Raw genomic sequence first — 15,192 nt, 5'->3', positions numbered from 1 at the left:
GAGAGATCAAAGGGGTACTTTCAGACACATCTACGAAAGGTTTTTGCGAAGAACCAAAACCTAGTAAAATAAGAGTTCTCCCATGACTAGACAAGATGTGAGAGGTAAGAACGGTTTGCCATCCATCAGTGGATTCATGGCAGAACTGACAATATAGACTACTGGGGCCAAAGTGTCTTTTCAAGCTTGCCCCATGTGTTTGGGCCTAGATAATGCAAATGGATAAGGTTCTTATTCTCTTATGGGTAAGAGGCTCACACCCACCACACATAGGGGCATAGTGGTCATTGCATATCTCAGTGTCCATGGCGCAAGGCCTCGTAGAACAGAAAACATTGTCCCATCAATAATACCCTATTTACCAAGGAAAAAGAAAAAGAAAAAGAAAAAGAAAAAGTAAGTGCGTGTGTTATGGAACGCGCGTGGTGTTAACACCCTCCAAAGTATTATCACGCGCGTTGCGTAATGCAGTGTCCGGTGACGTTGTTTGGGGTTGGATATTTTTTCTGTTCAGTAGACAGTGAGAAACCCGCGAGACCCTTAATAATTCGGTAGCTCGCGGGATTTGATTTTCATTTTTCAAGATATATAACGTCTCGCTCCGTCGTTTCCGTAGTAGCAAGAAAGAGGAGCGGGGTTCATCTCCGTGACCTAAACAGGTAAGTCTTCATCATCTGTTCTGAATTTTGAAAACTTTAGTTTTAGCTTCACTTTCAGTTTAACCTGGTTTGATCATCTTCACACAATTTTCTATTCCCATCTGTGTTTTTTTCGTCGGTATTGCATCGAGGAGAATTCACAGCGAGTTGGTTCATTTTGGGCATCTTGGTTCAACTTTTAGGTTTAGGGTTTCTTTTTTTCATCATGGCTGAACCATTTTTGCTTTTTGAGATCTTGATGGTGTTAAATTCACAATTAGTTCGCATTTCTTCTGATTTTCCGTTTAATTAAGCGTTCGGCATCATTTTTTTTTTCCTTTTCATTTTGTTTTGGAACAACTGATATCTGCCGAGCTGAAATATTTGTAGTTACTGTGAAATACCGATTCTAAGAGCCACACAAAACCCCTACTTTTTTGTTCGTAAGTGTCCAAAACCCTAGGCTGTGTTATTTGAGCTGAAATGACCCAGAAATCGCATTAGACTGTTGTGTCTGCACATGTTCACTAAGTTTCTTATATACAGGGTCTTGATTTGAAAGAGTGGGTTTTATCTATTCTTGCAGTTGTAATGAGATGGCAGCTTCACATCATGTCGAAATTGAGGCAGCAAAGTTTCTACAAAAACTTATTCACGAGTCAAAAGACGAGCCTGCAAAACTGGCAACAAAACTTTACGTGGTACATTCGAGTTGCTTAATTTGGAAAAAGTTTGTTCGATCATATCTGACACCTATTAAATAATATCCTCATTGGTTCTTCTATTTTATTCGGGTGTATCAGATATGCCAGCACATGAAGATGAGTGGGAAGGAACAGTCCTTGCCATATCAAGTAATATCAAGGTGAATCACTTCCAGATCCATTAATCTCATTACCATTATCGTATTTATGAGAGATATATCTGTTTAGTTTTTGCTACATTGGATCTGTTTCTACTGGTTTCAAAGTCCATTCACATTTTTTATGGATTTGGTTGTCCGGGTTCACTACTTGTAACATCATGATTACTGAGACCCAATAGTTTGTTTCCAATTAGAATGAATTTATTATTTCTATGGGTACATAAGAGTCGTGCTGTTGAAGGGGAAAACATTTGATCCATGTTTAAGCTTTTGCATGAAAGAAACCTATTATGTGGATTGTTTTCACAGTTCACTTCTTTGGAGGTGTTGTTTATTTTGAGGATGTTCAATAACTTTGACCCCCTTCCCTTTATTTTCCCTAGTATGGAGACTACATTCTGTATGGCTTTGTTTGAATGTCCTCATATTGAAGGCACAAAAAGTGAGGGAAAGCAGTGCATTTTCCCTCATTTCAACAATCACGATTTGAGGAAAACCATAGTTGCCACGGCATCCAGATGATCCAAGGCATTGGAGGGGGCCTGGATGAAAGGGGACCAAGGTGTCCAAGCTGATGCCTTGACAACTATGGTCAAAACAAAACAGAGAAAGAAAAAAATAAATAAATGAAGAATGAATAATAAGAAGATAGACCGGTGGGGGGGGGAGGGGGGGAGGGAGGGAGGGCGAATTGACAGAACATAGAATACTCAGCCATGGTTCATCACATATACAAGACTCTTTCGAACAAAATGAACTCCCATAAGGAACATGACTTATTGCTTTGACTAGGATTCTTTATAAAGCAACTTAACGACTTACATACACTTCTCCAAAGACCATTTGGCCTGCTCACCCAGGCTGAATTAACTATTAATTTAGCAAAAAAATTAGTATTCCGCGTCTTGTAGTCATGACTTAAACATGGACAAATTGATGCTTTTTGACTGGGCTGACAGATCTAGCAAGGACCTTGGGCCTCCTGATTGGTTCTTGTCTATCTATCTGAGTCACCGACTAATGGCTAACTAGTCAGGGAGTATACCAACCTGAGGGTGTGTGCACGGGGGCTCTGATTCCACTTTCAAGAGCTGTACATTGTATTATGCATTATCTGGTCCAGCATGTTTGCTTTTGATTATTGTTTTCCTTTTATTCTCACTGGATTCTTCCGCTGAGAAGAAGAGAGAGAGTAGTCATCATTTTTATGGTGAGAATAGCAAGGCTTACTGATACACAATCTATTATTTTGATATAATTCTAAAAAAAATAATGATGTGGAGTTTGAAGTTTAAAGCTCTGAATATCCATACTGTGTGTCTTGGCATCTTGTCTTCTAAAGGTTCATTTCTTCATTTGTGGTTCATTCAATAGCAAGTGACTACTTTGTACGCACAACGTCACATGGTGGTTCCTATTCTTATTAGATATATATTCTTTATTTGTTCATGTTTGCCAGGGTTATATCATATCTTTTGCCGTGACATCCTCCAAGTCCTAACTGCATGATTTTGTACTTATCAAAATAAATAAATAAGAAAATGCATGGTTTTGGTGATGAATGAAACCAACAGATTGAAGCTCATATTTTGTCAAATTAGTGGAGTGGAAGCTTAATATGCCCATGCCCTGATTATTGCCTCTTCCAGTTGAAAATTTTAACTGATTTATTCTATGCCAGGGCCATGGAAACTGTAATCAATCAAAATGGTATTGATATTGAGGCGTTGAAGTCATCACGTCTTCCTATGACTGGTGGAACACAAATGGGAGATTCCGGAGTTTCAAGGTCAGCAGACAAGGAGAAGCTTGACATTCAGCCATCAGTAGGTCTGTCTTTGAGAGGTCCATCTGTCAATGCATGGCATGCTGGATCAAGTAGTAAGATAAATGATGATGTTTATGGGGGATCGAGCCAGGGGATAGGGGTTTTGAAAGAGTCTAAAGCAGTTTTTCCTGAGAATGAGATGGGGAGGCTTGAGACAGTTGTCCTGAACAGGCCACCTGCTGGGCCAAGCAGGTCTGAAAGTGTGGGACATGATGCTTATCATGGATCTGTATCCCAGAGAAGTGGTAAATTATTTGATCATGAAAGTCCATCCAGTCTTGACACCAGATCTGCAAACTCACAGGAAAGGCGTGATAAAACAAAACCAGATAACCAAGGACGTAAAAAAGATACTAAAAAGGCTAGTGCTAAGAGAAAAAGAGCAGACTCAACCTCAGCCTTGGAAACACATAATGACAACCCTCATCAACTAGATAGTCCTAGCATCAGATTCAATCCAAGGAAGGGGAAGCCGATGAACAAGGGTGATGCACAAGGCGGTTTTGCTCTTAAAGGAGGTGAACACAACCCTGTTCAGAGTAGTGGTCACGTAGATTATCTGTCTTCCTTATCTGGTGGATTGGGATCAATATTTAAGACCAAGCAAGAAAATCAGAGTTTAATAGAGAGGCCAGGTGATAAAACAAAAACCACAAATTCAATGTCTTGGGCTCCGACTCCAAAATATCCGGAAGAGGGAGAAGTCTCTTCTGCTCATGGTGCCTTAGGACAACAGAAAGGTGGAATGCAATTGTCCAGGCATGAAATTCTCAGTTCTGGTGGCTGGATTCAGAATAAAGTGGCGTTCCAATCAGAAAATTCTCAAGGCTCTAGGTTTCCTCTTAATATTGTTTCAAGTGGTTCAACAGCCGAACAGTTAGCAGCGCAGTCTCCTGGAACAAGTAAAGAAGCTGGCCAATCCTCTGAAGGAGCAATACATTGTAAGGCTGGAAGCTTTTGGCAGCAACAAAGTGCTCCTCAATCAGCACAACAAAAGGGGGAGGAATCTCTTGGTAATGATACTGAACTTGGGGGTCCTGGAAGGTCCCTTGGACCAGTAAATAGTAACATCTTACATGGTAACCCTGCAATCTTAGGTGGCATTGGCAATGTTCATGGAGGCATTTCTGGAGCTTTTGGTTCATATCCAATGGTAAGGCCAGGTTTCTCTGCTCCAATGCAATATAACAGTTCTCCTTTCAATAGTCATGATTTGACTTCGAAGATTCATAAGGAGAGAATTATGGAGTCTTCATCTGGATCTCAGCTGCTGGAGAAGAACAATGACATGATGGTTAATGATACGCCTGTGAAATCTCCTGCAGTTGAGTTTTCTTCTACCAAAGTTGCTTTTCATTCTGAACTTAGGAAACCTGGATTCATAAGGGATGCAGTGCCAAGCATTTCTGAGAAAGGTATGGATGCCCAATTTTGTTCATCTGGTCGTCAAGAAGAGGCGTTATCTGGTGGAAGGGTCTTAGAGCAGGATCGAGGCATTTTAAATTCTGCAGCCAATTCCAGTAAGATGGTTCAGGTACTCTTTCGTCATCACTCTGGGTTATATCAACATTTTCTCCAAGAAGGAAATTTTAAAAGATCATTTTGTAAGGTACAAGACTAAAGCCTAATAAAATCCCACTTAAAAAAAGTAATTAATTTAATGTAGATCAAAGCATGAGGAAGAAGATAGTAAACATCAGTTCACGTGAACAGTACCCGTGAATGCTGAACACGGTTCATATGAACAATGCTGGTGTCCCATATGGTCCTTCTAGAAGCATGCTAACTGTCCCATCTGATTTGGAAGGAAGAAGTCCAGAAAAGTTCAAGATCTGTCTATCAATTTAAGCAATAGTAGTTCCTAGGATTTGTTTCCATTTTTTGTTTTTTCTTGGTTAGCAAGTTAGTATTATTTGTTAGGAGATCTTAGGATTAGTTAGTAGTTTCTATTTTCATGTTTACTTGTTTGACAAGAAGTTTGTTTTGGGTTAGTTTCCTTTCTTACGTTAGTTTCCTTTTTTAATTACCTTCTGATTTGTAAGTTGAAACTACTCCTATATAAGGAGGACTGCTGTAATCAATTAAAAAGAGATTGAATGTAGTTTATTTTGAGATGGCTTATGCTATTTTGCTGTGATATGCTGTTGGGTGAGAGGCCCTAGGTGAGGGGTGAGATGTCCAAAACTTATCCTTCTTCCCCCCTTCTTACCCTCCTTCGATTTCTCTTTTATTCTTTCTTATTTTCTGTTTTAGCCTTTGTAAGAGTGTTTGAGAGTTATTTGAAGACCTGAAGTTCAGCTTGAAGCTGCTACGGATAATCTCCATAAAGTTTCATTTTTCATTCATCGAGCATGACTTCCCAACCAGTCATCAGTTGAGGCTCATCTTTTGAAGGTTACTTATACATCATACTAAGAGCCCGTTTGATTTTGTTTTTAGAAATGGTTTTTCCATTTTTCTGTTCTCAGAAACAGAAAAACATCATTTTTTCTGTTTGATTTTTTTGTTCTGTTTCACCTATTTATGAAATAAAAATTAAAATTTATACCTACTTTTGTTCCCAGAAACAAGAATAGAGAAATAGCTTTTAGTTATTTTTCTGTTTCTTGAAACAAGGTGAGGGAAAAAAATCGTGAAATCCCAGAGTCCCGAGTCCCGACGCCCGACGCCCTACCCTCCTATCTCCGTGTAGCTTTCCAAGCGCTGCAACTCTCGACAAAGCTTGGCGACCGTCTCTGCTCTCTCGTGAAGCACCGGCGACCGTCTCTGCTCTCACACGAAACTCCAGCGTTCGTCTCTGCTCTCTCTCGAAGCTTAGCATTCTCTGCTCTCTCTCTTTCTCTCTCTGTCTCTCGTATCGTCAAGCTCAGGTATCATATCTGATTTAATCTCTGTAACGTGGGGATTTGGGGTTTATCTTGTTGATATCTAATGGGTAATCTCTGACCCTAATTTCTGATTCTTTCTAATTTGTGTGGATTTGAGGGTTGTCTTGTTGATCTCTGATGGATTTAAGTTCTCTGTTTGCTGTTGCCGTTGCTGATGTTGTTGTTGTTCTTTCCTAATTCTTCGCTGGTCGAGATATTGAATGTTTTCTTTTCTTCCTGAATATTATTGTTACTATAATGTCTCTGGATCAATTTGTAGATTGTAACAGTTGGTGGGTTACTTGATATCCTGAGACTTGATTACCTGATTCTGGACTGATTGCAATTCTCACCATGGCCTAGCCGAACCTTCAGGCCTTACCAGCAGACCAAGCACTCCAACTGTTTGTGCTAGGGCCTAGCCGAAGCCTGATGTGTAACAGGGATCATTAGTGGTTCTAAAAGAAGAGGGAGGTAGAGAAGTTAAGGAAACTAATGAGCCTGGTTGGGCTTGATTGCAAATCGGTGGTTGATGTTCTTAATGAGCTAGTTCTTAAGTCAATGAAGAGTGATTCTGGATCAAACTATTACCGTATTACGTATTATGCATATATAACCCAATCATTCTTCAGGAAGGGAAAATCGTAGTGGATGAATTAGAATTGATCTCTGCAACTCCACAGCTCTGGATGTTGTGGAGTATGGCCGGCAAGTTTGAGGATAGCTCCCTCTCTCTCTCTCTCTCTCTCTCTGTTCTGTAAAAAATTGTTGCCTTTCATTTACTTTAAATTTCTTGAAATATGGGTTTTATGTTTTTTATGAGCCTGTTTTGTTAATTGTCTTTTGGGTCTTCAATCAAGGAGATTAGCTTTCAGTGGGAGTGTTATTGCTGCTATTTCTAATGGTTACTGATTGGGCTGCTTATATTTCTAGTTGATGTGTTGAATTTCCGAATCATTCATCTTTCTGTCAGTGAATATTTCTTTCAAGTTCTCAGAATTTTTTAGCTATTTGTACAATATGCTTCAATTGCTCTAATTGTGTGACCATTTTTCTGTTACTTATTGAGCTGAGTTCTGAGTCTCTACTCTTTATAATTTCTTGTTAGGTTCTTTAATCCAATTACCTTCAGCAGCCAGAAGGTAATTGCTCTAATTGCTCTAATTGTGTGACCATTACTGTCTATTTCTGTAGCCCTGCCACTTGAGAAAACAGAGAAATGGTTTCTCTGGAACTGGTATCCACTTCACAATCCAACCAATGGCCAAGAATTCATTGAACACTTGGCATAGCACAAAAGTGTTGAAGATCAGGGTGTCATTAACCTTTGTATCCACAGAGAAGATAGACTCACCTCTAAACTGTAGGGTCAAGAGGATAGAAACCTGATACAGGGCTTGAGCCATGAGATTCCTCCACATGACATTGGTTATGAGTGGTTCAGTCCGACCCACAGGTGGCTTCTTCATTAGCTCCTTTGTGGGTCGCTCAGTGGCAAGAGCCAAAGCACCCAATGTGTCCATGATCAGGTTCACCCACAGCACTTGAACCGCTGTTAGTGGAACTTTGCCAGCAGAAATTGCTGCAACAAAGTTGATCACAAGATCTCACTCTTATAGATCCTACAAAGAAGCCAAGTACCAAAGTCCAAAGAAGATTTTGAAAGTAGATCATATATCTTATAAGGACTTCTGTTTCAGTTTCTCACTCACTCACTCGGTCACTCCTTCTATTAAGTATTTTTTGTTAATGTTGTTTGTTATTCTTTATTATTTATTAATTCCAAGGAAAATTGCATGAAGGGTTACCGTATCGAGGACCAAGCCAGCATCGTAGTTGCATGTTGTGGGCTTCACAACTACATCAAAGAACAAGCTATTAAAGATGATCTTTTTGATGAATATGGCTGTGAACAGAATGTAATTGATCAACTAAATCCTCCTAATCATCAAGACTTCATTGCTCCAACTACAAGCACAAGTCAGAGAGGAGCAAGACAGATGTCAATGTTGAGGATAAATATAGCAAATCAAATGGCTATATCGAAGGGAATGCCTATGATTCCAATTGATGGGCCTTGATGTTTTGATTTTAATGACTTTATGTTAGTTGCTACCATTAATGATTTTATGTTAGTTGTTAGAGTGTATGTTACGTAATAGAAAACTCTATGTTCTATTTACTTATGTGACATTTAAAAAAATATTCCCTATTGAATCTCTATCACATTGGGTTTTTTCATTTTAATCATGTATGACATATTCTCTTTTGTCAAAATTCTAATGGCATAACTGTAATTAATGATACATGCATAAGAAACCGTTTCTTGAAACAGAAAAATCAAACACTTTTTTGAGGTAAAAAAATTGTTTCTTGGAACAGAAACGGGGGAAATCGTTTCTGCTGTTTCTAGACACAGAAACGGTTGAAACAAAATCAAACGGCCTCTAAGGTTCTACATTCCAATTTTGAGGATCATCTGATGCCAAGAACCCTAGTTTCTGAAAAGTGGTCGGAAGTTTCCTAATTTATGTAGATAATATAACTCTAAATTCAACTATTGGAATTGTCTCATCTTTTGAGGGTTTGTTGACCCATACAGGACCTTCATCTATTCCAAGTTTCAGCTCCATTTGAGCTACGGTTTGTGAGTAATCAAAATCTTCTCTATCAGCTACAATTTTAGATCCTGCCTGGGATTAGGATCATTTTAGATTCTAGTCTTACATCGCAAAATTTTTTCCCTCATAAATAAATATTTGTTTTACTCATAGAAGTATTATATTCACCTGTTAGTTTTTTTGTGCTAAAAAAGATTTGTTTTACCAATTAGAAGTGAAAAGTGTTGGAATATGTAGCTCAAACCATGAGCAGGATGATCATTATGCATGCTGGAGTGAAACTCAATATATGGAGGAATTTCTATCGTGAGATTCATTTGAGCTCAGTTGGAAAGTTAAGGCCTAGAAGTCAGTTCACCTTGGCTGTTAGCATATCTTTGTTGGTGGAATTTTTTGTTTGTTATTGATGGACCGAACTCAAATAGTTGAGATGCAGCTTGGATGGATTGACTTGAGCATCAGGAAAAATTGAAAGTGGCATCTCACTTCTTTCCTTTGTACTCATTTGTTCAAGTGGAAAGTAGAAACTCTTCCAGCGCAGAAGATAGAGTTTTGTTTTGATGGGTTGCTCTTAAGGTATTTGCCTTTGCATTTGAAATCTCTTTCTTAATTACAAGGGGGCAGGTATTGGATCTCTGCTCTCAAACAAGTTCCAGGCCTGGCTTAGCCAGTATCTTTAACTTACCCTTGCCAAGTTGGTAACTAATGGACTCTGAATTAACCTGACAGCAGGTTTCAGATTCTTCCCAATGGCAGGATCTCAGAACATCGATAAAAAACTAGAATGGGAGAAAATTATCTTAAGATCCACAACTCTGGTCAAACTTGTTATCTGCTTGAGTATGTCCTCTAGCAGTTGAATAAAACCCTAAAATATGATAAGCATCTAATGGCCAGATTTGGAGAAATCAAAAGAATACCAAATCAGAAAGTTGCTGAAATTAGATTTAGTAACTACAGAAATCAAGTTACTAAATCAAGGAATAGCAAGTGAAAACGATATTAGAAACTCAGAACAGATTCAGTAACCAAACAGTACTTAAGATAGATAGTAATCAGATTTAGTAACTTGCTGGAACTAGACGGGGGTGGGGACAATAGTATTGTAACAACACTCGAGACCAGACAGTAGACTGCTGACAAACAAGGACATGGTAGACTAAAAGAAGGCTGTATCTGCTTTAGAAAACCAGGTCTGAGGCTAAGAGGAACAATGACAACAGATAGAATCAGAATTGTAGTTTATATGTTAAACAGAAACAATAACTTGAATGCGTAAGATAGGGAAGGAATCAAAATATGACCTTCAGTGAAGGAAGAAAAAGAAGAAGAAGAAGAAGATGGAAAAGAAAGGGATAGGACTATGTCTCCCACCTAGAACTCGACCAACATCTCATCAATTTACTTGGCTTTCCTCCAAGCTACCTTGGCATCCCACCAAGGTTGCTATTGCATCTCACAGAAAATCACAGCAAAGAGCTATGGTTTTTTGTCAAAATCATTCGTAGTGGGGATGATCCCCTCCTCTTTACTTATAACTTCATGGAAATAAGAAAATAGGAAACCCCTATGTTTGGTAGGGAGAATCCCTTACAACTTAAGTATCTCTTCAGAATAGAAGCTATTTTAGAACATTACAAAATAGAAACTAACTACTTGATCCCGAATAGGATTTAAATCCCTAATATTTGGGCTAGTAGAGTTGGTGGTGGGGTCTAATCACCTAACAGTAGGGGTAGAATTCCACAAGAAAACCAGAACTGTAGGGTTAGGACGAACCAGGATTATAGAGAAAATACGACACTTACAATCTGCTGGAAAGAGAGTTGCAATGCTGGGCTGAAACTTAGATGATGATTGAACCAAGGTTCGAGGTGTTGGTTTCATTCATGGTTTCGCCTAGGACAAACCGTGGTCTAGTGAGATCTCTGCGTAACCATGCATTTTTGGACATGACAACTTGGGAAAACTTGGGGATGGGTTTTGGTGGCCATATGGGCAAGTTAGCCCATGGTACTTGTCATCTAGCCTATTTTCGGCCTTTTAAACATGGTGGAAACATTAGATTTTAAAAAAAACCCAAAATGGTATTTTGACTTCAGACCTTAGGTTAGTAGCCTATGGCATAGGTCTACCTTAGGCTATTCCACACAATATCTAATACTTTTAAAACACATAAATCAAGTGAAAGTGTATAACAACTTAAATAAGCATAAGGAATTAAAAGATATCAAAAAGTGTCAATCTTCAATCTCCAAGTGTTGAAGTTGATAATCTCTATTGTAGAGGTGAGATTTGGCAAGAAGAAGCATTTATGTGTGTGTGTGTGTGGGAGGGTGTTTCTTCACAGCAGAGTGAGACAGCCGAGATCTAGTGAGAAAGGCGAGAAATCTATTGAAATGGGGTTTAAAACATCATGTGATTAGGTTGAGTCGAGATGAGCCCGAATCTAGGTGAGACACCGAGATATTGAGCCAGATATTGTCAGTTTCTAGTATCACCTATGGTCTCAGCTCTCCAAAGCCAAAAACAAGATTTTAGCGAGATCTCGCTGATACCTCAAACTACGGATTGAACTCAAGAAGAAAATCCGAATCAGAACAGCCCTTAACAATGAATAAGAAAAGAAAACTGAAATGACAACTTTACCATGCATTTATTGACTTGGGCAAAGGCTGGGTTGAAGACTGAACTTGAAGATTAAGAGTTGGGTTGAAGAAGAAGATATGTTGGTCCCAATTGCTAGAAGATGGCTCCCACCGATCTCCTCTTGGAATCTCACCAAGAGCTGCTGTCTCTCACAACACGAGGCATCTCATACTCACACACACATGCACAAAGCAATGTTTTCATTGTCTAATTCTTGGTTGAGAGCTTTATGCCTCTTACATCTTAAATAGGATAACAAAACATTAAAGAAGTAACACTCACTAACACATCCACCAATCATGTAACTAACTTCCTTCAAACATTGACCTAACTTCCACCAAGCATAATATAAAATTACTCCGCTAATGACAATTAATAATCTCAGATCCACATTAGGTGGCCCATTACAATTGTAAACCCAAAAATACTTAGCCCATGGCCCACATAACCATTGGACACTCAAAATTTAACCTATTAGTCCATCTTGGTCCAGTTTGATGGCTTGGTTTGCTGTTGCCCTTCTTGTTCTTTTGAACTGCATCAGTAACAGTAGGCAATTTAGTAATGTATTATCCTTGAGGAGCCAAGAAAAAATGAAGGATTTTTTCTTTTAAGAATTTTAAGAAATCCAAGTTTTTTCTGCTTCTTTGATTACTTTTGTTCTCTTAATTCCAAGGGGGGAAATCATTTTGTTGAAGGCTGAAAATTTATAAATTGACTTGAAATCTGGTTGGGGTTATTACTTCTACCCATTCCAAGGAGTCTAGTTGCTTAGCACATTGCTAGCTATCACTTCACTTCAAATATTAAATTTCTGATAAAAGAAATATTTAGGGCCTTGTTCATGGACAAATATGTTTCTCTTTCTAAATAGACGAAGGTTGAACTTCAGCATGTTCCTTAAATACTGATGCCAAATGATGATATTGTGTCTGATGCAGTTGCATGCTGGGTTTGGTAGAGGTTGTTTCTTTGTCAGGTCCCTTCTTGTAATTGCATTTATCTTTTAAATTTAGTAGCTGTTAACTGAGTCACGGGGCATAAGTATGTCTATTGCAAGTCAGTCCTAGTGTTAGAAGTTTCTATTTATTTGGTCGCATCAATCCAAACCTGTTTCTTCTCTCAGTTATACTCTTATTCACTTCTTTCTCACTGAATCTCCTTTTCTGTTCCTCTATTTTTGTTTCTGTTCTTCCTGTTCTTCCCTTTTCCATTTTACTGCTGTTTATTTGGTATATCTATTCCCAGTACCCTGTCTAGCCGTACCAACAGTCCTTTGATATTTGGCTTGATCTCTCTCCTCCCAACCCCTTTCTACCTGAGGCTTTGGAGTTAACATCACTACCCTAGGTTGTCTAGAATGGTAGAACCCCAGAGAGTTTTAACCCAAACAAATCCCTCTGCTGTGAGATTCATACCTGTTATCAGGGCCGATCTTGAGATTACTGCCAGGAGAAACTTCAGAAATCTTTATTCTGATGTTTGATCCAATATTTGAATGGCTATTGCTTGGATTTGGTAGTTCAATGGGTTAGTGAGCTTCCTACAAAGTTTCACTGATAGGTGGGGGAGGTGGCGGGAGAATATGCAAACCCTGAAGGGGGAAAAAAAACCCAATTTGGGGCGCGGGGTGGGGGGGGGGCAACAAAATATGAGGGGGCAAACCTCAGGACACAACAATAAGCCTGTTCCTTGGGGTATCCCTTACATTACGGTGATGGATCAAGGAGAGCTTGCAATTAACATCAAAATAGATGGCTTTCCAAATCAAATCAAAAGATCGGGAATTGGAGGTCCATCTATGAAGATTACGTTCCAACAAGATGTGAGAAATGGCGACACCAAAAACAAGCTTCCCGACAGTATCGTAATAGAATTGCCAGCACAAGTCATATTAACCCAGATCCATTCGCGCTGAAGGGGGAGGGGGATTCTTCTAGAGGGCCAGCAGGAGGAGAGCTCTCGCTTGTAGACCGATGAGGAAAATGGACAATCAAAAAAGAGATGATTCACATCTTCAACACCATTCCTGCAAAGGCAGCAAGCAGGAGGAACATGGATGTGACAGTAGATTAGGAAGGACTGGGTGGGGAGACAATTGGAGAGAGCTCTAGACAGTGAGATTGTGATGGGGAATGTGGCCTGAAAACCAAATTAATTTACGCCAAGGGACTAAGGAGCCTCTGGGCCGAACCAAATCCCAAGCTGAGGCAGAGGAGAAGGAAAGAGAGGGGGAGGGAGTCCAAATGACATTGTCCCATTGACCACGAATAGGGGAAAGGGTGGGGGGGAGGGAGGACCAGAAGGAAGAGAGAGGAGTTAGTCCCCGTGAAATGAGTTTGGCTTGCTGCTGGTTTGTCTGATTTGTCGTGGGTGAAGAAGAAGGTACTGCTCATTAAAATTACAGAAAGCCCCTATCCCCTCAAGTTGGTTCTATTTAGTCCCCTCATACCTTAATTTCCATAAATACCCTCCTACTTAAACACTTGTTTCCAGTTTAGTCCCGAGTGTTTTTCTTCCAAATGATCTTCAACTGTTCAGAATATTTACAGAATTGCCACTATATCTTTAAATAGAATTATTTACTACTCTTGTGGGCCCATAGTGATCCCAAAGTATGGTTTTGTAACCTGGGATTGCATCGGTGTCAATCCTCAAACCCATACTGTTGTTTGGTGCAAGGATAAAAAAATTGGGTTGTCTGCATGAAGATGCAGGTCTGAGTTTGGAGCGGCTGGCCACTTTGTGCAAAATTATGTGAAAATTAGGCGCATCTCCAATCCACCCGACCCCAAACCCCATGTCAGTGGGGCTTTAATGTAGAACTAGGATTGACAAGTCAACCTAGTCCCAATGTTGCAAGGTACTCTCAGAGAACATTAGATAAAATACCAGAATAGTTCAAAACAGAATAATGATAAGGATGAGATCAGATCTGTGATTGAGAATATCAATCTCAGATTATAGGGTTTCAGAAATCAGAATAGAAGCAGATAATGAAGGGACTAATGGAATGATGAATTAGGACTGAAACAATAAGGAAAACACGAATAAACATCTGAGAAACCAGAAGCAAACTAAACCATTCTATCGTTCTCAGTAGAAGAACCAGATTAGGTCAAAACAGCCCAATCGAGCCGCCTGTGGGGGATTTTGCATAGCAGGCAGGCCGTTGATCTGATTGACCCCAAATCATCGAGTCACCCTCTGGTAGGGCCTAACACTCAATCAAGAGATGGCCACAATCTGATTGTTGACTAAGTCTGAGAAGGGATTGATTGGGGAACAAGAAAGGGACGTCTCAGGACAGAAAATAGAAGTAATGAGAGATGAGCTGATAAATTACCTGTGGTCTGATCTTGTAATCGGTAACTTGGAGTGCTTGAATAACAGTATGAGAAGAAGATAGTTAGAAAGAACCTCTCGGGCTTCACACCTTGAACACCTTGAACAGCAAAGAAGAAGAAGATAAAGTAGAAGAGGACCTCTCGGGCTTCACATGCAGAGAGTCAACTGGATCAAACACCAGTTCCATCAGCCTTGGTCAAACACAAGACATATCTTCATGGAGAAGACAATAGCAGCAGCCATTGCTTTGTTCATCAACGTCATTCTAGCTTTAGGAGCCTCCTCTTCTTTATTTATAATGTCAATGGGGGAGGGAATTACAAAATAGAAGGTTCCTTAAAGGAAACCTTAATTTAGTCTCCTAATACAATACTTA

The 15,192-nt window shown here is 39.5% G+C and overlaps 1 protein-coding gene across 4 annotated transcripts in view; it reads left to right on the top strand.

Annotated features, from left to right (window-relative positions):
* Positions 1–492: 492 nt before the first annotated feature.
* LOC122089816 (chromatin structure-remodeling complex protein SYD-like) overlaps positions 493–15,192 on the top strand; it is a 46,331-nt gene continuing 31,631 nt past the window's right edge. The window contains exons 1-6 of one of the 4 annotated variants that reach the window (XM_042659510.1): positions 493–659; positions 1,225–1,339; positions 1,442–1,503; positions 3,185–4,344; positions 4,429–4,484; positions 4,599–4,865. In XM_042659510.1, the coding sequence (XP_042515444.1) occupies positions 1,235–1,339; positions 1,442–1,503; positions 3,185–4,344; positions 4,429–4,484; positions 4,599–4,865 (1,650 nt within the window). In that variant the 5' untranslated portion in view covers positions 493–659; positions 1,225–1,234. Of the gene's footprint in view, positions 660–1,224; positions 1,340–1,441; positions 1,504–3,184; positions 4,866–15,192 lie in introns of all 4 variants that reach the window. The other 3 variants (XM_042659508.1, XM_042659509.1, XM_042659507.1) reach the window with 3 other exon arrangements.

Source organism: Macadamia integrifolia, chromosome 9 (assembly GCF_013358625.1).
Source record: "Macadamia integrifolia cultivar HAES 741 chromosome 9, SCU_Mint_v3, whole genome shotgun sequence".
Taxonomy (NCBI): Eukaryota; Viridiplantae; Streptophyta; class Magnoliopsida; order Proteales; family Proteaceae; genus Macadamia; species Macadamia integrifolia.
Note: the sequence above shows the minus strand (reverse complement) of the source record. Positions and strands in the feature narration are given on the sequence as shown.